We start from the raw sequence: 24486 nt of genomic DNA, 5'->3' as shown, positions 1-24486 counted from the left end.
TGTGGACAATGAAATTGTATCCACTTGCTATTTTATAACTGCACCAAAAAAGCTCTCATCACCCACATGTAAAGTTATTTATTGCTATACTTGACTTCAAATGCTGGCCTTGGATGTGGAACTGGAGGCTTTTGAGACATTGAAAGTGGCCCATTGTTTGGCTAAACAATGCTTATCTTTTTATTTTGTTGTTGGGTGTGGGGGGTCCAGGGGGCTGAAATGAGCCAGCCGCTCACATTGGAGACTGAGGAGGAAGTTAAGTCCCAGTCGGCCTTCGCTGTGCATTGAAAGTGTTCCTGTACGGCTGCTCTCACAATTCCCACCGCTGTTAAATATAGGCCCCGAGACCACTGTTGTTGTGGCGGGCTGGGTTTACCCTCAGGTCCGTTCTCCTTTGTTTACCCATTTTTTTTAAAGGGAGAGTCTCAAAAAGTCAGATTGGATTACAGCACTTCAAGGTTCACTTTTAAGCCCACAGCACCTGATGCTCATACAGGAACAGGCACACGGTGCACAAAGGGCCATTTCTGTACCATCTGGGCTCTATGTGTGGTCTGATCTTTGTAGGAGGTTCTGAGCATATAATATCTATATTCAGGTATCAGGTAGGTCAGCACATTAAAGCTTTCCCTAAATGCTATTATCTGTCATGAGAACTGAACTCCCCTGTTTAATGTGGGACCCTCAAGCAGCACTTTGTGACCATCACCAGGTGCTCTGTGTAGAAAAAGAAATGAAGACCTCCCCCTCTTCCCCTACTTTGGACTTGTTGATGGCTAAATTGGGTCTTAATTCTGGGGTGGAAAACAGTGATGGCAAGGTACTGTTATTGTACCAGGGTTATGGTATGGGTTTCTCCAGGTGAAGGATAATAAACCCATTGTCTTTTTGAGGCTGAGCTGCTCACCTGTTGGGCCTCATGGGATGGATGTGGTTGTGGATGATTGCTTCCAAATTACTTCCTCCATGGAAGGAGTAAGGTCAGCAGGGTTATTCAGGTAGCCCGCTAGGGTGTGAGGGATTCTGCTACCTGCTATGGTTTGGCCAGTGTTGAGTCTGCAGTTGTCATGGGAAAAATCGAGAGCAGAGACTTTTCACCCGAGGTCACACTTCCCCTCCCTCCCCATCCGCCTAAAGTCGCCTTTTTGTAAAGAGGAAGTCAGCTTAGTCCCCAGACATCCCTCTCCCCCCTCACCCTGCATGTAGACTTATTGTTTGAATACAGTAGTAGTAGCAAGTAGATGTAAATTCAAGGAAAAGTGTTTGGGTAGGGGGAATGTGCTTTCAAGCACGAAGCCTACTAGAAGAAAAAAAAAAGAACGTTTCACACACACACTGAAGCCTACCAGACAGCTTTTGTATTTTCCTGTTTGGGTCTAAAGGAACGTGCTTGCAGTGAGTCCCACAAGAAAATTGGGGAAGTAAAGGCCTCTCCCCTTCTGTCTGTGGCACAGTGCAGCTCTGTGGTAAGGAGTCCAGGGGTGGAAGTGGACAATAGCAGTAATGCAGGGCAATATTTGCACACAAGTCACAGGATCAGTGTTAAAAAAAACAATTTTAAGTGAGCAATTTTTCTTTGTGGATCCACTGGCCTTTGAGTAACAGGAGTGGTGTAACTTTTTAAAGCTATTAAACTGCACATCCTACACTTGTAATGTTTTTTCTTAATTCTACATGATAGATTACATCATATTCCAAATGTAACTTTGCCGTAATTATGTCCTTCAGCTACTTCCCCTAAATTTTCTGTTGTTCAGACGGCATCTGATTAAATAAAACAGTGAAACGACAGGTAGAAACAAGAAAGACAGCCTCCAGACTTGATTTAATCAAGGGAATTCACCTACTTAATTTGCATAATTTAAACCTGCAAACCTGCAATAATGAGTGGCTTCAGCAGTAAAGGGTAGACAGTCTGGATTCAATAATTGTAGAGTGCGCTTATTGTGGCTGGACACAGCAGCTAAATGAGGCATGGTTGCAAGAAAGGCTATTGCTCAAATCTCCACTTCAAAGAAACCAGTTAGCTTCTTATTGTAATCAGAGGGTCTGTCAACAATCACTGCAAACTGATCCCTCAGCCCATAAATATTAACTGTTTTGTGAAAGTAGCTGACATGAAAGGATTTTTAATATTAAGTTAAGAGAGACAGTGATGGAAGGAGGAGATTAGGCCTTAAAAGAGCCACTGGTGGAGAGCTGTTGCAACCTGTGAGCTGTAGGTAATTTAAGAGGGCGAGGGGAGGGGGGCATCTCCCTTGTTATAAAAATCATCAAAATGCATCCCCCTTGTTAACCTGCCAACCCTGTGTGTGTGTATTAGTGTGTTGGTTGGTGGTGTAGGAGCAGGGTGACACTGGCATTTTGTCACCACCCTGTTAAAGAATAATAAATCACACAGTGTCTGTAAGGACTGTGATGTTTGTCGTGTGCAAAGGTGAAATAGATCAAGCTCATTGGTAACAGAGAGCAGAAAAAAACGAGTGTCCATTCTGTTTGACCTTAATTGAATACTCTGAGCTGTGAGAGAAAGGACAGTGAGAGAGAATAGAAGCCAAAAAAGGCAGGATTATGTTGCTAGAACATGACTGAAGGTCTTAAATTAGCATTTTGGACCATTTTCTGGAAAATCTGTACAATACTTAAGTAGAGAAATGAGATGCCCCTGTGTTACGGAGGATGCCGGTCTTGGCCACATGTAGTCACTTTTGCACTGGCAGCTGTTTTATGTATTTCCAATACACACATGAAAGTGGTATCAATCCCCAATCTTCTGGGAGGAAAGTGAGTAAGTTCATTTAGAAAACACTTAGTTTAAGAGTGCATCTGAGAATACTTTGCACTGTTGAGGTCCATAATGTGTGTGTTTGCGCTAATACAATTAATCTTTGGAGTGCGGAGGTGTTTAAATTCTTTTGATTTTCCGAGCTGCTAATGCATTGAGCTTTGGTACACTGCAGATCAGTGATGGAGTCAGCAGCTCAAACTCTCCCATAAATACCGAGGCCTGTGAACATAAAATCCGTACTGGACCTTGTGAGCTCTATTAGCGCCCTGAATGATTAACAGAGAATGTCCCGCAGGCCAGTGAGGGGTTGAAGATTTGGATTAAGTTGAGCTGTTGGAGGTCAAGGTCAGCTGCGGCCTGATCTCACCTTTCCTCTGACCTTTGAACTGCGGAAAACAGAGACGCTGCCCGCTAAGCACTGCAGACATCGAGGTATAATGAGCAATGAATCAACTGTAATCTAGTTCAAAGACAATGAGCCAACCGCCAGCTAATCAGGACTACCATGCAGTCACTGCTGATATATGCACAAAGTGTCCAAGCCTATTATGGATGGTGTGCATGAGTGTGACTCCGAATGTGGCTGCACAAATTAATTTATACCATGAGGGCCTTTGCCGGTTTTGTCATGTTGAAATTCATAAATTATGAGAACAGTAATTCTCACAAATGACTCATTAGGATTCATGTTGGATTTGTTTCTGCTTTGTTCCTCCTTTGACCCTCGGTCCACTCAAAGCGCAGACTTGTTGGTGTGTCAGTGTAAGGTTTTTAACTCATGTTTTGTTCCTCATAGCCCTTGGGGGGAAAAGTAGATTAATTGACCGGAGTTTACTGTGTTTGGACTAGGTGAAATAATCCTTTATTTCTACATGAGTGAGAATGTACATGATTCTCATGAATTAACTGTAAGCTTTTAGTCTGCTTTCAACTGCACTCTGTGTCTCTTTGCCAGGAATATTGCTTTGTTGATATTAGTAATGCACGTAGATGAGTGCGTTTACAAGTAAGTGTAAGATACATGGGGCAAGTCAGTTCTTCGTACCTCCCTAATGTTTCTCACGCAAGTTTAGGGAGTGTTATTTCTTTTTTGCTTGCTCACCTCTGACCTTCCTGACAGACCTGTCAGCCTATCTTAGTTTCAGGGGGGCGATTCAGGGGGGCGATCTGAGCTGGAACAGGTGTATGCTGCCAGGTTTGCTGTAGGACGGCAAGAGACAGGAGGGAGTGACTGGCAGATGCATAGCAAAAGGAACTGTGAAAAAACCCCTCCAGTTGTGAAACTTGAGCTGATGCAGAGTTAAAACAGAGCATGACCATATTATTCTGTTCACCTCTAAGCACCTGAGCCCCTGAGGCTGTCCTTTGTGTGTGTGTGTGTGTGTGCCTGTGTGCTCAACAGTGCGTTTCACTGCAGAGAGCCTGGGAGGAGATGAGAAACGAGAATGGAAAAGAGAGGAGACTCTAGGTTGAGCCTTGCTACCGCCTCATCCCTGTATGCAGTATGACTTCTGTTTTATGGCATGTGGCTGTATTAAACTGTGGAGCAATAAGCTGGTGTCAAGTGGTGCAGAAACCCTAGACATCCGTCATGGTGCTACTGTGCGGTACCATATTGTGAACCTCAGTGGCGTGCAGTTGTTCACTGCCATTGTACCCTAGTCCCCCAGAGATTCATTCATTCCCTTTTTAGGAAAAGGATGTGGAGTAGTATTGTGGGAGCCACCTATTTTTTTGGTATAGATCTCAAAAAATATTAGTTTTTCTCAAGTGTTGTAGAGAGTGTATATAAACAAATCTTTATTTACCTTAATCTTGAGCCTGTACTTGCTGCTTCTTCTTTCATTTTTGAGCTGCCCAGTGGCACCAGAGCCCTTTAGATTCGGACACACCTGTTAAACCTTGTCAGGTGTCAGTGCAAAGAGTTCCTTATTTGTTTCCTTCTTTCGGATTTTTACAGTGGTCCTGCACTCATAGCACTTTCTCTGGCCACAGACTTCATTTTCTGACCTCCGGGCTACTCTGGAATGAAGGTCAAATCTTCCCCTCTGCCTGCTGTAGTTTCATTTTACATCTTTAATTTGGTGAGCTGAAAAGTGAATCAACGCCAATTGTTGCCAGTCGGTCCACTACTTATCGCAATTGCAAGGGTAAATTGCCAAGTCAGGGGAGGTAATGGGTTCATGCTGCGCAGATTCAAGGGCTGATGGGTTCGGATGGAAAGAGAGCTGCAGGAGGGCTGGTGCTCATCACCTTTCATCAAGAAGACAGAGCAGGAATTTGTTGGAGGAGGTAGAGGAATTCTCCACCTGGAAAAACTGCCGTTCTATGTGCTTGCACCGCACTCCAGGCGGCTCTGAGGAGAAGATCCACCGCGGACAAGATGAAACAAGAGCTGACAGGGGCTCTTCAGCAGATGCCCACTAACACACATACACACACACTCAGAGGCACATGCACAGATTTACCAGAATGTGTCCTCTTTTGGCCATCTGGCCCTTTTCAGCTGCAACTGCATGCTGCTATAATTTGCACAGAAAGTGGCCCAGATGTTCCCACAGTCACCTGTCAGGGTGAGCGAAGCTATTTAGAGCAGCTTACACCTTAGAATTTATCTGCTCTTTTCAGTTTTTGTAAAGCTTTGTAGAGTCTTCCTCATTAAGGGAAGTCAGAAATCGACAGTCAGCCAATCCTCACCAACTTGTAGCCTAGCATCCGACAAAGTTCAGTTGTGAAGCAAATTGTGTGGCTTGGGCCAGCTGCATGGTTGACTTATAAAGAACCACTAGGAAAGCAACAAGTTATCAGAAGCTATAACCTTCATTAATGGAAGACTGTAGATAAATGTTGGTATGGAGTAACCTGTTATAGAAATAGCGAGATGAAAGCTAACAAGAAATAGTTGTGACATGACCTCTTGTTTAATGGTAAGCCGTCATTAAATAAGAAGGGTAATAATCTTCTCATCAACAGAGACTGGTAGCAAATTTACATATTTTCTATGTTTTCAAGCACATAGAATTCCTTGGAAAAAAGCTGAAAAATCCCAAATTTAAGAGGCTGAAATTAGAAGAATTATTTTCTTTTGAACTGTTTTTACTTGAAATCTGTTTTAAATGATTAAGTGATCAGATTTTTTTTACTTTCCTTATAAAAACGACACTATTTAAATGGTCTGTTAACGAATGTAGGTTTATTTTGACGTTACTCAGACGTGACTCAGCCTGCATCTGTTTTTTTTTGGTTACTAACGATCACTCTTACATAAGCCTTTAAATGAAAGCTCCTTGTAATGCTGAGATTCTTACAACACCTATGCTCTTCCACTATCTGTTCATAGTATGTTTGAAAAATGATTACCACACATAATAATACCTGTCTGAATGGGTTTGCTGCTGTTTGGCGAAGGATCATGTGTTACAAAGAGCCAGACTGAAATGAAACAATGGATCTGCATTGTAGGCTGACAGGGCGATGTGTTACAGCACAGCACAGGTCCGCAGAGCATGAGAACCGAGCAACAAAGGCAGAAATGTCAGTGAACAAAGAACACAAATACAACAAGAAATGTGACCACTGAGAATTTATCAGTTCGACTTGTTACTTCAGGGTGAGTCGCATGTGTGCATGAATGCCATTGCTTATAAGTACATGTGTGTTTGTTTCATGCACTCTTGGATCTTTTAGCGCTCTGCACCATATGTCATGTTGAAGTGAGACGTGTGCGATCCTGGCAGACTGCAGTCAATTATTGAGTCTGATTCAGAGTATCGGAGGGACAAAGTTGTTGAGATAAATTCTAAACACGGCACACAGACACTGAGGAGCCCTGAGTTGGAGGTAATCTCCTGCTGGCTCCATAAAATGCGCTCAATTGACAGCAGGCCTTGTGGTAGCAGACAAATCGCCTGGCTTATAGCAATGTGCTGAAAGGGAATGCCAGCGCTGTGTATCCTTGCCAAGATGGATATGCAGACAGCAAACTCCAGGCTGTTCGGGCGTGGCTCCCTTCTTCAAGGCAAACAGTGGATCAGTTAAGTGTGGTGCCTTAGTTGGACTTGACTTTGGCTTGTTTGTTTTACCCCTTTTGCAGATGCTATTAGAGTATTTATTTCTCACCTGCCAGCTCAAAAAAGTTTCCAGTGTTTGGCCTTTTTGGCAATATTTACCATACAACACAACAGAGAATTATGTGAGCGAAACTGTGTATTCTCTGTAAGCTAAACAGCAGCCGGCACCTTTCGTGTTACCTGGTAGCACACATGTGATCCACTGTTAATTACTTTTGATTAGAGTGGCGATTGTACATTTAGATCGGTCATGGATATCTCTTCAAACAAAAATAATTAAGCTATTATTTTTTCACCTACGCGTCTGCAGTCCCTTGAAAAATCCCAACAGTTGTGTTTTTATTGGAGATAATGGGAAGCAGTTTAAAATTTCTTTTTTCTTCTCAGAGGAGGCTTTTTGTGACCAACAGCTCTAAACCGAGCTTGTAGTTTGCAGCTGCTGTAAGTGCACCGTTGTGCTTTCATGTCACATTTCTCTGTTTGAGCCTGAGTGACAGTACGCATGCATCCCTGTGATTCTACCTGTGTTTGTGTAATAGTAGATGGATTGTGTTGTGAATGGTAAACAGGTTGTGTTAACTCATCTCACTGGACTTCCCAGTTGAGCTTTGGGCTATTCTTTATTGTCAGGGGCTCATTCAGATACGTATATAGTGCTCCATAAATCCTGGCGCAGTGTGAAAATGCCAGTCAAAGTTCACGCCGCTCATGTTCATTTCATGCTTGAGCGTCCGGCTCCGTGAGCGGGGATGAGTGTGTGTATTGATGATGTGCGAATGTGCGTGTAAGTACCAGAGAGAAAAGAAAGATGAAGCACATTCCGAGTCCTTCCATCCTTTCCACTTTTCTGTAGAAGTCATCTATCTTTCTGATCTTAACTGCTATCAATTTATGATTGCATTATTACAGTCAGGATTTTATCCTCATCGCAGCACTCAGGTCTGGTGGTGAGATGGTTAATGGAGAAGGTGATGTAGAAGGTGACTGGCTACTACCTTAATTCTTTGCTGCGCTTAGCTTCAAGGTGAATATAATCAGGGTCTGTGCTTTCTGTGCACTGTTGTTTTTTTTGCTTCCAGTTTGGTGCTTACATTAGGCCATTAATCACATCATTAAACATCTGTCTTCATGCCATTAAATGAATGTTCACATTTTCAGATTTCCACCGAAGCGTTTGTTTCTTCTGTGGAAGGGTGAAAAGTGTGTTTCATTGAGCCTTTTTCTTTCTTTATTAAATGACTGGACCAAACAATTTGTCTGCTGACATTTTAAAGGAAATGGCATAGCCTTGCATTCTTCAAAATGGCAGCAAAGTTGCTTTTTATTTTCTATTGTAAAAAAAAACGGTGGCACTGAATTTCTCAACAGGCAGAACACTGAAAAGGTCAACTGCAGCTGTATGGATTTTCATAATGGATTTTCACCAGAAAATGTCAATAAAGATGCAGTAGGTGTGTTATTTTTGTGTGAGGTCTTTTTAGGTAGTCTGACACATTTTTTGTACACTTGAGTATTTTTTCAAAAGCAGTGAAGGGTGAAACAAAACGTGTTGTTCATTTCTTGGCTGCTGTTTGATTCGTCAGTGTCAGAGTCAACTGATTTATTAATTTTTTAGCGTGTAAAGGCTCTTGTACGCCGAGCTGACCAGAGGCTGTCAGGAAGTTTTGCAGCATTGATGATTGTCTTTGGTTCTTGTTTGCTTGGTGTTGTTCCCACTGTCAGGACTGTTGGGAGTGGTGGGCCTGCCGGTGAGTTAAACTCTGATTGGCTGTTCAGTCTAGCAAATCAGTCTATGAGAAGTGAGGTCAACTTGGTTTCAAAATTTCAACCATTTTGTTTGGTTTTGAGCCGTAACCGGACGAGGCAGATGGCTGCCCCTCCTAAATCTGTCTCTGCCAGAGGTTTCTTCCTCTTAAAAGGGAGTTTTTTTTTCTTTCCACCGTCGCCTCCTGCACGCTCAGAATGAGAGATTGAACCTAAGAGAAGCTTTGGTGTAATCTGTTGGTTTCCTTAGCTAGCTCTGTATGAATTGGACTAATTTTGAAATTAATTGATTTGATTGGATTATGATTGGACGACAATAAATTGGATTCTAATTGGCTTGAAATGGACTGTGTCTTCGAAGTGCCTTGAGATGACATTTGTTGTGATTTGGCGCTATATAGATAAAACTGATTTTAAATGAATTGAATGAAACTTTGAACTTTACGCAAACTTAAGTGGCGAGCGAGTGACTGGTGAGAATTAGTTCAAATCCAACTTTATTACATTTGTTTGTATCTACTTGGTCTGCCAGTTTACTTTATTAGATAACATTCATAGACTACCTGTAGTCTTGCATAAACATTTATAATGCATCCTCGCTGACTCTTGGGAAGCTGCGGGGGCTTTTGTCGGTTCTCGTTCTTGATGTCAGTTTGGTTTATAAGAGCCTTTAAAAACACTGCTCAACAGACTCTGAAACCCTGATATCTTCAAATATCTTTCTGCGTTGCTTAGGTTTGTGTGTTTTTCAGTAAGATCATACAAAAATTACCAAGCCAAATTTCATAAAACCTGTTGGAAAGGTTAAGGATTGGTACAGGAGGAACCCATTAAAGTGTTTGATAAAGCCAATACCAACTCCCAGAGTTCCCTTCTACTTTACTATTTCAGTGTGTTTCCCCATCATGTTTCCAGATAGGGAACAAAACAGTTCTACAAATGTTTGAAATTTCATCAAAAGCAGCAAATGAGCGTGGCTTTGGAATTTGCCTCACATAGAAGGAAAACACCAAAGCCAAACTTACCAAAAAGCCAAATTCAGACAATCAGATTTTTATTCAGGTAACAAAACATAACTGCCTTGAAAAAGCTGATGCTACTGGAGTAAACCTTCCCCTGCTTCCCTCTGATGGACGGACTCCCATTAATAGATCTGTCCTTTATGCTTCCCCTCTTGTTACTGCCGCTCTATTTTATGATGTCACTCTCTTTGCTGAAGAGCTCTGGGCTGGTTTATCTCCTTCGTGTGTGTCGGGCACTTAAACTTAAACCTCTCTGTTTACGAGTCCCAAACTGCCTCTTCATCCTCTGCGTTTGTTGCTCAGTTCAGCATTGCCTGTAAAAGATGAGCCATCCTGCCAGTGCAAACCCCCAACTAAGTGCACATATCCCATGCTAAGTGTGAGAAAAAGTCTGCAAAACAAGGTTTGAGAAATGTGTGCGTGTATGTATGCAACTTTAGCCATAAATTTTTCTTGTTGCATCAGTTTCTGACAAAATCCAGTCCCTCCGATTCCTGCTTTGTGTCCTAATTTAGCATAGTTGGATTGCTGCCCCCTCCCCTCAAATTAGACTTTAGTTTGGAGTTGCCTTCAATAAGTGTTTTACTCCTACATGTTGAATTATTTGTCTGACATTGTCATTATTAATGTGGCGTGTTTTTGAGACTCATCTTGTATTTGCCACGGGCTTTTTGGCGTGTTTCTCTCAGATGCACTTAAATCAACGCGACAGATCGTAGCTGTTGTTTACTGCTCTAAATTTATGCATGAAACCAAAACATTGCTGGAATGCCTTTGAACATGTCTGTGCAACACGGAAATGCTGTCCCTCCTCAGATACCCGTTGAAAAGGAGGGAAGCTCTCGGGGAGCACACCTGTGCTTGTGGCCTTGGTGAATTCCTGCTAAATGTTCATACCGGGCCTGGATGCTGTGTTAGATCCTCAGATCTATTTCCATTGTCCAGCTCATGTCCACAAAAGTTTAGACTTTGCATGGTCAGTAGTTAGACTACTTTTGACTAGTATCTCAGATCTTTTAACAATTTTTGTATTAGCCAAGAGTCTTTCAGTTCTTGTTTTGGTGGATTTTGGCCCATTCTTCCTTCAAAAGTCTCTAGTTCTCTGAGATTCTTGAGTCTTATGAATGCCCTGAGGTCTTTTATTACACAGTGATCTTTTAAGGCCTATCATCAGATTTTTGATCAGGTTATGGTTGAAGGACTGTGAGGAGCAAAACTTTCTTGCACCTCTTGGGGCAGTGAACTTTGAGGTGTTTAGGACTATTATCACACTGTAGGAGACATTCTCCGTTCATCCTCTGCTATTTTATTTTCAAGACAAAGTGACGCTCGCTTACAGAATTTGCTAGTATTTAGTTTTGCCCATGATTAATTTTTCTTGGAATGAAAGGAACTGCAGCACTGAATGCTACACAGGCCCAAAGCATGATCAATCCATCCCTGTGCCCGAACAGTTGGAGAGGCATCCTTTGTATATATTATTTATATACACTGTTTTATTGGCTGGTTTATCTTTAGTTTGACATTTAAGCGATGATCTGGTGTCTAGAGGAGGCCAAAACAATGGGGAACTTTCATTTGAGATTATGAGAAATAATCCATCTACCGTAAATTCCGGACAATAGAGCGCACCTGAATATAAACCGCACCCTCTAATTTTAAAAAGAAAATCCATTTTGTACTTGTATAGGCCGCAGCGGATTATAAGGCGTGGGTGTCCACATTGTGATATGAGACATTTACACAGAAAGATGTTCCATGTGAAGATTTTTAAACTTTTAATTAAATGCGTATGGTAACATAAACAAATACGTCCTGCAAATGCTTTTTTTCTGAACAGTGTCTGTAACACGGCTGGTAAAAAACTACCAGGAAAAGTCATTGATCGCCTTCTTGCATTATATGCATTTCTTCGTTTGTTTTCCATGTTGAGGGTGAGTACAAATGACCGATTTACAATAATTTCGAAGTGTAAGTGTGTTTGATTTATCGCACAATTTCATTGGACCACTGTGAACTATTCGTTAATTTTATTGGTCTAATGTTATGGGGCAAAATGTTTTTGTTGGCATGAAAAAAAAAACAAAAAAAACAAAAAAACATATATTAGCCTCACCGTATTATAAGCCGCGGTGCTCAAAGCCTGGGAAAAAAGTAGCGGCTTATAGTCCGGAATTTACGGTAATCAACATCTTAAACGATTCTCTTGTCATATATTTCTCTTGGCTTGCAAAATTCATTTGAAAGTGTTTTTTGGCACCAAACTTGATTCTTTTCATGTTCTTCTGACCTCTCTGCTCCTGTCCACAAACAGGTAAATGCATTTCTGCCCTTCTGTTCACCACCATCACACGGTCATTACCACATCCATGTAGCAAGACGTTGCCCCCTCCTCCCCTTTCTGTCCGTCCACTGACCCCTCGGCCTGCCCTCGTCCCATGCTGAGCGTTTATGTCTTCATCTCTTTGTGAGCGAGGAGCTGTTTTGGCTGCAGCGTCCAATGGAGGGGTGAAAGCAGGGCACACTTGAACTCCCACAGAAGTGGCCACTAAAGACCACATCTGAACTGAATTTGACCTGAAATACCTGATGTGTTTGTTTGTGTCTCCATCTCCCTTATGAATTTTCTCTGTCTCTTCAATACACTAACAACTCAGACATAATGCACCTTTTTGGCAGAAGTCAGTTCCCACACTAGATTGCAGTGCAGAAAGTGATTCCTGGTTGAGCTGTTAAGTTATTGAGGGTGCTGTAAAAGCCCTACAGTAGCCATTGAAAGTAATCGTGGTGCTGTGGAGATAGGGGGCTCAAGGCCCCTGCAGCAGCAGAACAATGCTTAATTAGCCCATAAACAAAGGCTAGTGGGGGATCAGAAAAGGCAATCAAAGTGTCCCGTTCCTTTGAGCTTCTCTCACCATCAACAAAGACTTCTCTAATGGCCCCGTCACTCCACTTGTTGTGTCTCACTGCGGTGTGCTTCCTGGCAACATAAAAGGCACACATTCCAAAAAGTGCCTTGGACAAGAGACACTAGCCATCCACACATCCCTGTTTTCAAAGCCTCCTGATGCTGCTGCTACTCCCAGCCTCCGCCTTCATCTCCCTGCCAGAGACTGACGTTACTCCTCTGCTCACCTCAGTGTATGTTTGGTTCCCTGTGGCGACCATCGCAGCTTTCATCTTTCCTTTTTCGGTCCTGCGTCCGTGACTTTGGTGGTCTGTTTTATTGCGTTCCTTTGTGTGGCGCTGCGCTGGCACGCTGCTGGGAGCCTGCGAGGAAGCGCACGGAAGACTGTGCCAGGCTTTGGAAAGGTTGTTGAAGTTTTTTGGGAGGACAGGTGTGCATATGCCGTGGCTGTGAGGTGTGTTTGTGTGCACCACATTGCGTCACTCTGGCTCGGTGTCTGTGTTTTCACTGCACAGCCAGCATGTTATTTTTTTGTATTTTTGGACACAAGGCCCTTTAAAGAAAACAGACATTCACTGCCACGTAAGTAAAGCACGGCAGCAGTTCGGAGGCAATCTCTGCTTGTTTGTGCGACTATGTTATCATCTCCTGTTTCCTGTCAAAACAGGAAAAGACAGGGGCGAAAATGGAGGCATAGGAAAGTGCTGCCTTGATGTGTGTTGGCTAGAGGTCCAGCTCTGTCTGACAGTGACCCCTCCCAGCCGGGAAAAACAGACCCGTCCTGGGCGTAACCCACAGTGGAATACTGCATGGTGTTATTTTTATCACTTTTATAAAGCACAGCAAGGGATGCTTTTCCCAGCTGTTGACCATGGTCTGGATCATTTTTGTCTCCAAAACAGATCTGGGAGACATCCCATCTGGCTATGTCTCTTTGGCTCGCAGCCTCACATGACTGTGGTCTCTGTTTAGGAAGGGAAATCCTTTTTGACATTTCGTTAATCATGAAAGCGAGACACTCCTTTTCTTTGCATGATCCCTGGACCTCAATCACAATACCTTTTCCGTCAGGCAGAAGTTGTAAAGGGATTTTATCCATCCTTCACACATATGGGCTGTAACTGTGAGGACATTCCAGGCAGCCAAGTTCACTATCACAATGGCTCAGACGTAAATTAGTATCGGTGGCATGGCAGGTAAAATTTCCCGCATCTGGGTAAAACGAGAAGGCACGGAGAGGCGTGCGGCGTAAAACATCTCAGCTCATTATTGACTGTTGAAACATGATGATTAACTCTTGCTCCGCTTCGCTCGGTGAGTCACTTCTTAAAACTGAGAATCGCTTGTGAGGAATTCCAAGAGTTTGAAGGCAGAGCTGAGTTTAGCGCTTTATGAGGTCTCTAAAAACGAAAGAGCTTCTCCTAAAAGAATGCTATTGTTACACTAACCAGAGGCACAAAGCAGGCTTTTCTGTCTTTTTTTTGTTTCTCCAGCACTTTGTGTGCACTTCAAGGCCCCGAGTGACGACAACTTTTCTTTGGACAGGAGGAAACAGCCAAGTGTGATCTTACTGTGACTCAGATGTTGTTTTTTTATTTATTTAGCATGATTTTATGAGAAACTGAACATGAGACCTTACATGTAAACATCAGCAGTAGCTCCATGAGCACGTAGCTTCTGGATTGGCAGCAGTTGCCTGCTCTTTTTTCCGTGACCCTGATTAAGATGTGGCGTGTGCTCGCTGACTGAGGTCGACGCCATCAGCGCAGAGGTCGGAGTTCATTTGTCTTTCTTGACAGAGCTTCAGGTGGTGTTCCAGTTCTTTGGCAGAAGGCGACACCAATTTTGACCTCCATGAATCGCACAATTAGTTACCCTTTGACCTCTCAGTCCTAGAATCAAACCCCAAGCGTGGTCTGGGCATGCTTCTGCATCCCCTGATCCACTTTACATATGAATGTGTGCGTCTCAAAAAAGGCCCTGATGTAACGCATGATTCAGACTTAATCACTCTATTTCATTAAATCAACAAAACTATGCACCCAGAACTTAGTGATGCTTCTGGCTCGTCTCCATTTTCCTCCTTTAGTGAATGCAGAGAAGACCCATTAGTCTGTATCTTTTTGCTACAGACCTTCAGCTGTTCCCTCCATGAGTCACTGCTCTCAGCTGTGCGTTTCTCATGCTTTTAAATGTAGTTAAAGTGCATCACTCAGGGCTCGTGGAGGCAGACTAACTCACATGAATGCCACTGTATCCTTGAGCGAAAGGTATAGTTCTCATTGCCGACCCAAGTTGTCCTCTTTTTCACTTTGTTTGACGTCTCCCGTTCTCGTGCTGCTTTTGAACATGCAGTGCAGCTGTGCGCCCGCAGTTTCTTCCGGATTGCTTGTCTCCATCATTTTTTTTCTGAGATTGTTATGACTTTTTATGTAAGCAGGCAGAAAGCTTCTCAAGAATGTGAAGAGCACAATTCATAACAAGAACCCAGCATTCAGCTGCGCTGCCAGAGACTCAAAGGTTATCCATCCAAATGAAGATGGACAGTGCCCGGACGTGTCCATGTTGGCATCCCTGACATGTGAATGAAAACTGTTTTGTATCTGGTTTCTTGTTTTGTGATTTGCTTTTGTGGAGAATACACTGGATTGACAGTCTCCTCCAAATAAACTACATCTCCTAAGATGGTGATTTGTCCATGATTTTACTCATTCACACTCATTCAAACAGGTAGATTACTTACAAACGGGTTTCCTTCCTCCCGTATGTGCTGGGGTGTGTTTGATCAGTATTTCTTATCTGTGTATTTCTCATTTCATCATCAAGGTGTGCCAGGTACTATAACAAAATTACATTTAATTTATCTGTATTGCGGCTAGAAATTGGACAAAGTGCAGCTAAATGTAATGTTAAACATTGTTTTTCACACCATGAAAGTGAAAATTTATGTACATTTATAGAAAACTACCTTCTCCTCAACAGCTCAGTAGAAAATAAAGTAAAATTGTTGGAGTAGCTTTGTGTTGTATGCCACAAGGCTATTTGCAGGATTCCATTGTTCCCAAAAGACAAAGTGGCAAAATGTGCAAGCGGAGAAATTTTGATAAGCTAAGCATTTTCAAGGAAAGTGAATGAAAATCCTGCAGACTCAGAAAGTGGATTAGTGCGCGCTATTCTCTACTGAGATAGTTCAGCCTACTTCCTTATCTCACTGAGATTCATCTGAATGTGTCTAGACATCTCAATTAGCAGGAAGAAAACAGATACTGGTTAGTGCTTATCTCGCTGTGTTTTTCTATCAGTCCTCCCACCAGCCGTCAGTGTCGAGTTCTCATAAACAGATGACAGTTTTCCATTAATACAACCCTTCCTGACTGAAAGCCCTGAGCTGATGTTTTCTATTTCTATTATTAGTGATGATTGTGCTCCCTGAGAAGTCATTGGCATGGTAATGACATCTTTCATGATAAATTAGTGTTCCCCCTCTCTGCTGTACCTACACCAGGATGTTGCACCAGACCGATTCCGCCTCTCGCAACTCTGCTGCTCCATTGTTCTGCAGACACGCAGCATGTGTGATATTGCTCTGCATACTGACAGTGGATTGGATAGGGGTAATCACCTCTGCTCAGAATTTAGCATATGAACACCTTCTAACCTTTAGCTGGTTCCACAGTCCTCACTCCTTTGTGATGTTAACCGGTTAGCCTGTCGCTCATATATTTTTTCCGCCACAGGGGCCGATACGTGAAAATTGAGACATCTGCGGAATAAAAAAGTTAACGCTGAACAATAACCACTTACTGTCTCATTATCTGCTTTTCACCGCACACTGAATCTATATAGGCAGTCTTACTTCAAGCAGGGAGATAGAGTGGGAGGGAAACTGAAAATCAGAGACACTCAGCAACAGAAAATGGAATATTTTTCCATACAGTGGCAGCATGCCAGCATAATTACTGTTCTGTTCATTGCAGGGAGGAGTGGGCAGACTAATTGTTGTAGGATACTCAATAAAACACCTTGTCATCACTTCCATACCACTCTACTTTCACGTCTTGATTCATATTTGCATTTTATCATCAGTGAAGGTTGAGTTATAGAAATGAGGACGTAAAACGAGGTGCATATAGACCAAGCACATCCAGGTGTTCTGTAAATGTCCTTGCCGTGCATAAAAAAGAGAAAAAACTAGTCAAATGTTGATCTAAATGTGATCATTTCTATGCTTGTATGAGATCTAGAGGTTGTTGATGAAGCACTGTATGTATAAGCTTCTGTTTGAGCATGAATAACTCCCTTAGCACATTTCTTTGATAATTAACTGCTCAGTCCGTGTCTCAGGCTGTTCACTGCTGTCACATTTTACCCACCGATGGAGATTAGGCACCATACGCTTTTGGCAGAAGTTTGTTTTTTTCTCAAAATAAACTGCGGGGAATTGGGACCGCCACGATTCCCAGGCAAAATGTTCTCCTGCAGAGCAAACTGCAGTGGCTGCAGCTCAGAGGAAAAGCAGGTGGCTGTCATCACTGCTTATAGACTGAAAAGAGCTTTGACATACAAGTGAAGTAGTGGTGTGGAACTATTGTATTTGGGATCATGTGCTCTGTGGTGAGTGTTTTAGAGTGGGCACTTGGACAAAAATAAATCTTTCAACAAGTTCCATTGGATAGTTGGGAATACTGTTCCAGTACAGTTTCAAAATAGTGAAATAAATATTAGTTCAGACCTTAAATATTTACTTAAAGCTTTTAAATCTAAGTTGTTCTATTTTTTAGATGTGAGTCTGTTTAAAAAAAGTTTAGAGCCCAGTGCCATGTGTGTGCGCCACATGATTTTTAACCCTTTTCGTCCTCCCCTCTGTCCTTGCCTTCACCCGCAGTTTATTGCAACACCTGGCTCCATGAATTTTTCATTAGATACTCATTTTGGTTTGCTTCCACAGTCAAACCTGATCGGGGCAAAAAAAACTGAAGTACCTTGAGAGCGTCTGCGAGCCAAAAGCTAGCCGTTTTAATTAGAAATCCGTGATTGTTTTTCCAGGTATGCATAAACACAATTCACTGTGTCTCCAGTGAGGACAGCATGGCGAGCAGCCCTGCTGCTGCCAGACTCATTTTGCTGCTACAACAGGCAGAGAAGTGGAAAATATGTCATCCATCTGGTTTATCTTTTAAGTATGAGCATCGGTTTTTCACGAATTACACAACTTTGGCTAGTTTCTCTTTGAAAAACATTGTTTTATATCTCAAATTAACTTTGTGTTGAGTTGAAGTAATGGTCCTTCACCACAACATGTCTAATGAAGACATCTTTTTGGCATAGTGTTAAAGTGTCCACTAATAGTGAGCCTTCCAGGTTACTGACCTCGGCTAAAGCTGACTAAAGCTTGACGGATCTTGGGCTGGGACAGTGGAGGCTGCCTTGCGTCCACAGAGAGGGAGAAAGATGTTGAAAAAGGGGGGAGAGAAAGAATGAGGTCTGTCCAAACAGTCTGAAAGGCACTTGTTTTCTTTATGTGCGAGTGAACAGGAAAAGGTAATTAACTGGCCAAGTGGCGAAAGGCTCAAGTGATGGATGGGTGTGGTGTGAAGAGACAAACCACACAAGAGTAACAAACACACACACACATTTTTTATCCATCTATGTAAACACCAGTTTTGTGAGCCTTTTATGTAATTATATTTTTATGGAAACACCTTTATGAGTTTGTGAGCTACAAGCACTTACTGAAAAATGGGCCGACCATATGGAGCAGTGACACATCTTTATGTGAGGTCATTAATTGTCACAGGGTGGTTTGGCAAATACTCAGGCGTGATTACATCTGACTGTATCTATGTTTAACGTACGGGTCAACAAGAAGCATGGCCTCTTAGTTTTTGATGACACTGACATCTGTGTAAATGGATGTCAGGGGAAGCTGTAGGCTGCAGTGTATGTTACATTGAGCTGCATCATGGCACAAGTGAAAATTAAACAAAATCATATGTCACCCCAGATCTTATGTAGATATTCAGAAAAAGGTCACAACTGTATTTTGTTGAATATATTGTGGCGGATTCCCTCTACTCTGTGACAAGGTGATGTTGTGGACAGGTGGTGCTGTCATGTGTTTAAAGAGTCACACAGGGTACAGCCTATTTGCATTTTCTGTCAGCAGATCCCTGACAGTTAAAAGGGAGAAAATGACTAAATCACACAGAGCAGACTGACTGACATCAGTGCAAAAGCTCTTCTTGAACAGATGCTTGATGTGGGGTGATTTGGATGTTCATTTAAGAGAGGACTGATGGAAAAATCCACTGCGCTTCTCCAAACAAGATAATCGGTTTGATCTAAATAAGGGGAAGTTTGCTTATTGTAATGTGCTGTTTACATTGTATGCCAACAATTTGTCTTGAACGATACTTGAAAAAATTATCTTTCTCACAAGAATGTAATCTCACACATCCTTTTTGCCAAATCAGATGAAAAAATTCACGAAACATTTTGACAAAAATCACAATAATTTCTCAGGAACATGCTTTTTGTGACAAAGAGGAGCACATCTTCTGAAAGACAAGAACAGAATCAATTTTGCAGCTGCGTCCTTCACAAAAGCTTAATCTCAAATAATGGGATAAAAGTCTAAATGTAGCTTCACTGAGACAAAAGCCAAAAATTCACATTAGAGATACTGCAGATGCAGCAGAGATATTGTATCATTATTTGATAGAATCCTATTGTGCTCCAATAAAATCCCCAAAGATGATTCAGCCCACTTTCATACACTTTCCAAAGCGAATGAATTAATTCATAACTGCAGGGATGTGTGTGTGTGTTCTTGTCTGAGGTAGCATAATCAGGTGGGTAATGGCAGTGTTGTGTTTCCGGAGATACCATTGCCTTGTTTGGAGAAAGTCTTATTACAGGTTTGTTTAATCTTGTCAAGTCAGCAGACAGGGCAAACATCTGTTTGATGTGATTTGTTGAACCATCCCATTTTGTGTTCAACCAAAGGCGTTCCCACAGTTAAATAGCATGCTAGTGTGACATCCTGAGTCATTGTCTTCTCTGCCTCTGAGCAGGCAGTGGTTAAATTTAATGGTCTGTATCCCAGATCTGTTGCGGCACTAAAAGCTCTACCTGATATGTAATCAGCGCCACAGGCCTTCTTGCTCTCGGCTAACTCAGGGAAATGGAGAGTCGGCTGGTTTTGGGAGTGGGTCGGAGAAGTGGCAGTGGTAGAGTTGAGAAGGAGCAGGGGGCTGAGAGGGATTACACCTCTGGATGTGTTGCTTTTATCCTGGGAATGTAATCTGCCTTAATGCCCTGTGCTCACCCAGGGCAAGGCCAGCAGCTGTGCTCGTTTTTTTCTGACTTGGCTGTCAGAGCGAGCCAGGCTACCTGTGAGAAAACAGGCCTGCTGGAAGCTCTCGTCCTCACCCCGGGACCTCTACTGGGCTCCTGCAGTTTATTGGGGGCCAATCTCTTTGAGACTTATGGAGGCGTTGTGCAGTTTGGGTCAACACTGTCTCAGGCCAAGTAAACAGATACAGCTCTGTCAAATTTAGCAGAGGAAGGGAAAGTTAAGAGTTGAAAGGGCATTAGATTTGGCAGCTGCTGTGTGATCTTTATTTTACAAGAAATGCAGTCAGTGGGAAGTACTTAAGAATTGTGATGTGTAAACAGGACTGGTGCTGGTGAGTGGAGAGATATAAAGCAGCGTGGTGTTGTATTGACTCATTTTGAGGAATGTTTTCATACCACTTGAACAATAAAATACAATCCTGAAAGGGGAAGGAAGGAAGTGAATAGTGACTAAACAATTCAATCTTAAAGGAGTTAATCTGAGTTAACTGTCAGTCTATTGAATGCTTGCAATAAACAAACACTTGACTGCGTTCAGAACTGGAATTTAGTTCAGAACTGACTTTGTATAAATGGACTATGACTGATGTTAGAAAAACAGACACACCGGATGCCACAGCTCATATATGAGCTCACAAACTGTACAGTATATCAGAGATTTTATTTTTTTCCTCATTATGGAAGCACACTGATTCACCTCATTTCTCTTTCTATCACCGCTGCAGAGGGTCATGGGTAGCTCCCGTTCTTGGGAAGTATCCAAGTATGGGTTTAACTCAACTGGAAGAGAAAACACATTTTCCCAGAGTGTTTTACTTTCAATGGAGTGTGCCTAAAAGTGATTTGGCCAGCAAAGGGCCTCATGCATTTCAAATCGCTGTGACCTTCCCTTGATTTAAGCCGGCTTGCTACATCTGGCCCGGCGTTCCATATCAGAGGTATATAAAAGACTGAATGTGGAAGCTGTTCGATGGCGGTTTGCTTTGCCTGGTTAGAGAGAAGGGGAGTGGACGAGACAAGGTAAATGAGGTGTGATTGGAGGAAAAAAACCTGTGTGACTTCTCCCAGCTCGGTTTGCACACTAAGGAGGGACAGGAGGGAAATCATGCACATCTTTCTCCCTGTCCCCCCATCCGTAAGTGGTTACGGCTGAGCTTGTTTCCATCAGCCTGTGGGCATGGGCTGTCTGTGATGACACTCTCCATCAACCTAGAAAGACAGTCGGCTTGGTGGCTCATCTCTACAGCTCGCACTGCCCTGGTTTTCATCACAGTTTGTGTGAGGGACAAAGACAAACTTCGGTCTCTAAGGGCTGTGAAGGGTTCATTCCACAGGCGGGGCATTCCCTCCAGTATGTTCAGCACACCTCCTTTCCATAATAAGGCCACAGCATCTGACTACATTTGTCCCCAGAGTTTAATAAAAATCCGCACTGACAGGCAGTAAACCAACACAGCCACCCACAAGCCTCCAGGCAAGGGCCACAACCCCAGCCTACCGCCTCCCACTTCTTTCTGTCCTCTTATCCCGCAGTTAAACACTCTTCATGGATAGACATCAGGTTGAAAACTAAACCTGGCCTCCTCTCGAACAATGGCTGAGAAGCCCTGCAGTAGCTTCTCGCCTCTCTGTGGGAATGCTTTGAACATTTGGATTTTGTTGATGGCGTACATTACATACTTTGGCTCTGGAGCGGTGCTACTCTTCACACCCACTTGCACCTGTCAGTAATAGATCAAATGGATAATAAAAGAAACAATATAGCTTCAGGGCTGGATGCACTCATGCATCATATGTTTCATGTTTTCTACTTTATACTTATGCATAAGCTCTCAAGTAGTTAGCACAAAATGCGATAGCATAAACGTGTGGGTAAAATGTTCAAACCTTTAACTGCATGATGACTCTAGTGCTGCTGGGGATATTTTTACAACCTGCATTCGCTTACTGTTGTCTGAAATATGTAGCACTCTTGATGTCCTTTCCGCTCTTCTCCATCTCTCCTCTTTTGTGGCCTTCAATTTGATCACATCATTTGCCTCGACATCATCATCCTTGCCATCAGCGCCATCATCTTCATATGCCTCGTGGCCCTGACCCTTTATTCACTCCACAGGGCATAAAGCTTACAGACAGCTTTACAGGAGAAGCCTACTCTCTAACCTCCAGAAGCCAAACTGAATAGCAGATGGACTCAGCTTTGTGTGTCATTTTATTAGCTCCCCTAAATCAATGCCTAACAATGCATGAAGAGGGAGAGGGGCATTGATTTCCTCCGTCTACCAGCGCCCCGAGTGGGTAAAGAGTGGTCGTAAGGTAAAGGGTGAAGGGGTGGAGTTGACTGGTTATGACTTTTCTTCAATTTCCTGCATAGGAAGCGTGTACATGAGGTGAGGCCAGACTGTGAAAACAGCAGCCAGCAGTGTTTTCTCCAGCACGGTCTCACATTTCACTACGATTTGTCACAGACTGTTTCATCTTTCTGTGGGAATGTCCTGCATTGTGCGCACGTCCTGCGTGAGCGTAACACTTGAGATTGTTCACAGATGCGGGATCATTTTGTAAAGCTCTGTTCTGATTATACTGTATGATGTTTATAGTTTATGTTTCTTACATTTAAATACCTCTTTTAGACATACGGCACTAGCATTAACTTCCACTCCTGATGTCATGCTGTACTCAATCCCTCATTAGATAGTTGTCAACCGATTATAGTTTCCAAGTGTATAGTAGCCAATAAAGTAAATCATTAACCAGAACAGCTCAGTTAACATTAGGCTGGACCGGTCACAACCCCACGCATGATTGTCCTTTAAGTAAAGCGATGATGTGTAGATTGTGCTTATCCATTGGGGCACACTGAGCACAATTGAGTGGGAGTTTAAGAGTAAGAGAAATGCAAGGCTGATAAATGTCAATTTTTTCTTGTAAGGCTGCAGTAAAGTCAAGTCATCATACTGTTAGTGCTGTGGGTGTTTGCAGAGAAAGGTAATCTAAAAGTCTGTGTATTGAGCTTCTCTCATGGGGAGTTGAATTAGGGTCTGTCGGCCTCTCTCTTTGGTCTCAGCGCCTGTCAGGTTAGCTGTATTAAGTGGGATTGCATTAGAGCAGTGGATTGTTGTGTTTCCTGCTACTTCACTCCTCCTGATCACCTCAGAGGTTCTACGAAGCAAAGGTCTCATAAACATTTATGTGTGGCCTGTGAGCTCCTGTCTTAGGCCACGACTCCACTGGGCAGAAGCCGGTAGTGCCCCTTTATGCCTCTTAAGAGACCATCTTGTCTTTGTGTGTGTATGTGTGTGTGTGTGTGTGTGTGTTTGTTTTCTCTAAAACAGGCAGAAAGTTATGTTCCTCCTTCAATTATGATTTGAATATTTCAATGACAGCTCTGTATGTCTCCAGCTTCCTGGAAGAGTTTGTTATTTTCACATTTGGTGGCATATCATATGCTTTCACACTGGGACACTTATCATATGCAAATTATATAGCTTTCGGCACTGGAGTCCCCTCAGCTGTCATTTTCCTTTGTCACTCCTTCCAAGCAGAGAAGGACACCCTAGGGAGCCTTCCAAGAGATGTAATGAAAGGACAAAACTCCACTGGACACCATTTCTAAAAGCAGTGATGGGATGTAGTCTTTTTGACGCTCTTCTTTCTAAAACTTCTCAGAATAAATTAAAACAACATTTAACTTTTTGTGATAAATGCCAGGATCTTCTACTAATCCCTCTGAGCCTTATTTCAATCATGTTTTTCCCTGTTTGGTCTCAGATCCCCAGGAGATCAGTGAAATGAGCACATGCCTTACGAAATTTATTAACAGTCTTAAGTTGCATGCAAGCAAAGCATCTCAGTCCAAACAAACAAAAAAGAGGAAGTGGTTAAAGCAGAGAATGATGGTCCCCGAGGGCAGTCAAGGACCACACTGCTCGCAGACCACTGACATCCAGGAAATCCTCACACAATAGCAGATTGGAGATATGCCTCAGATCAACATGTTTCATGCATAGCCTTCATGTTTGCTGACTCAAATCATCTTCTTCTTTCTTTTCTTGCAGGACCCTGGGTATGCAACCTTCCTGTTCGAACAGCTTCAAACATCTGGAACTTATGAACCTGGCTGTTGCCAGGTGTGCTTCACACCTCTGCACCAGCTGAGGCAGGAGGCCTTGCAGACGCTCTGTGCTCCTGTCCTCACTATCAGCTCAGACATGGCAGCCTTGCCCACTACATCTTTTTTACCACAGCCTTCCAGACTCCCTGTGTTGCCCTCCAGCGTCCACGGCAAGCAGTTATCAAAAAGCCAGACCGCTACCCGCTCTGCTCTATCCCTAGGGGAGCGGCACAGGGTACCAGGCTGGTCCCAGAGCCCCGCTGCCTCTTCGGGGCCAAAGACCAGTGTCCAGGTTACAGTGGCAGGAGGGCAGCTCACGGGATCTCTCGGCACCGTCACCATCCAGACACAGCAGTACCTCGAGGGCATGTGGAGCATCTCCAGAGTCAACAACTTTCTCCCTCAGCCTAAGCCTGTACGTGTCTTATTTTACCTTTATTTCATGCAAAAATATCAAATGAATA

General features: G+C 43.0%; 1 protein-coding gene across 1 annotated transcript in view; it reads left to right on the top strand.

Moving 5' to 3' along the window:
* The window catches only part of kif26ab (kinesin family member 26Ab), a 65437-nt gene that overhangs the window by 973 nt on the left and 39978 nt on the right, over positions 1–24486 (top strand). The window contains exon 3 of the mRNA XM_075447478.1: positions 23967–24437. Within this exon, the coding sequence (XP_075303593.1) occupies positions 23967–24437 (471 nt within the window). The remainder of the gene's footprint in view (positions 1–23966; positions 24438–24486) is intronic.

The sequence above is a fragment of the Odontesthes bonariensis genome, chromosome 17 (assembly GCF_027942865.1).
Source record: "Odontesthes bonariensis isolate fOdoBon6 chromosome 17, fOdoBon6.hap1, whole genome shotgun sequence".
In the NCBI taxonomy this organism is placed as follows: domain Eukaryota; kingdom Metazoa; phylum Chordata; class Actinopteri; order Atheriniformes; family Atherinopsidae; genus Odontesthes; species Odontesthes bonariensis.
Note: the sequence above shows the minus strand (reverse complement) of the source record. Positions and strands in the feature narration are given on the sequence as shown.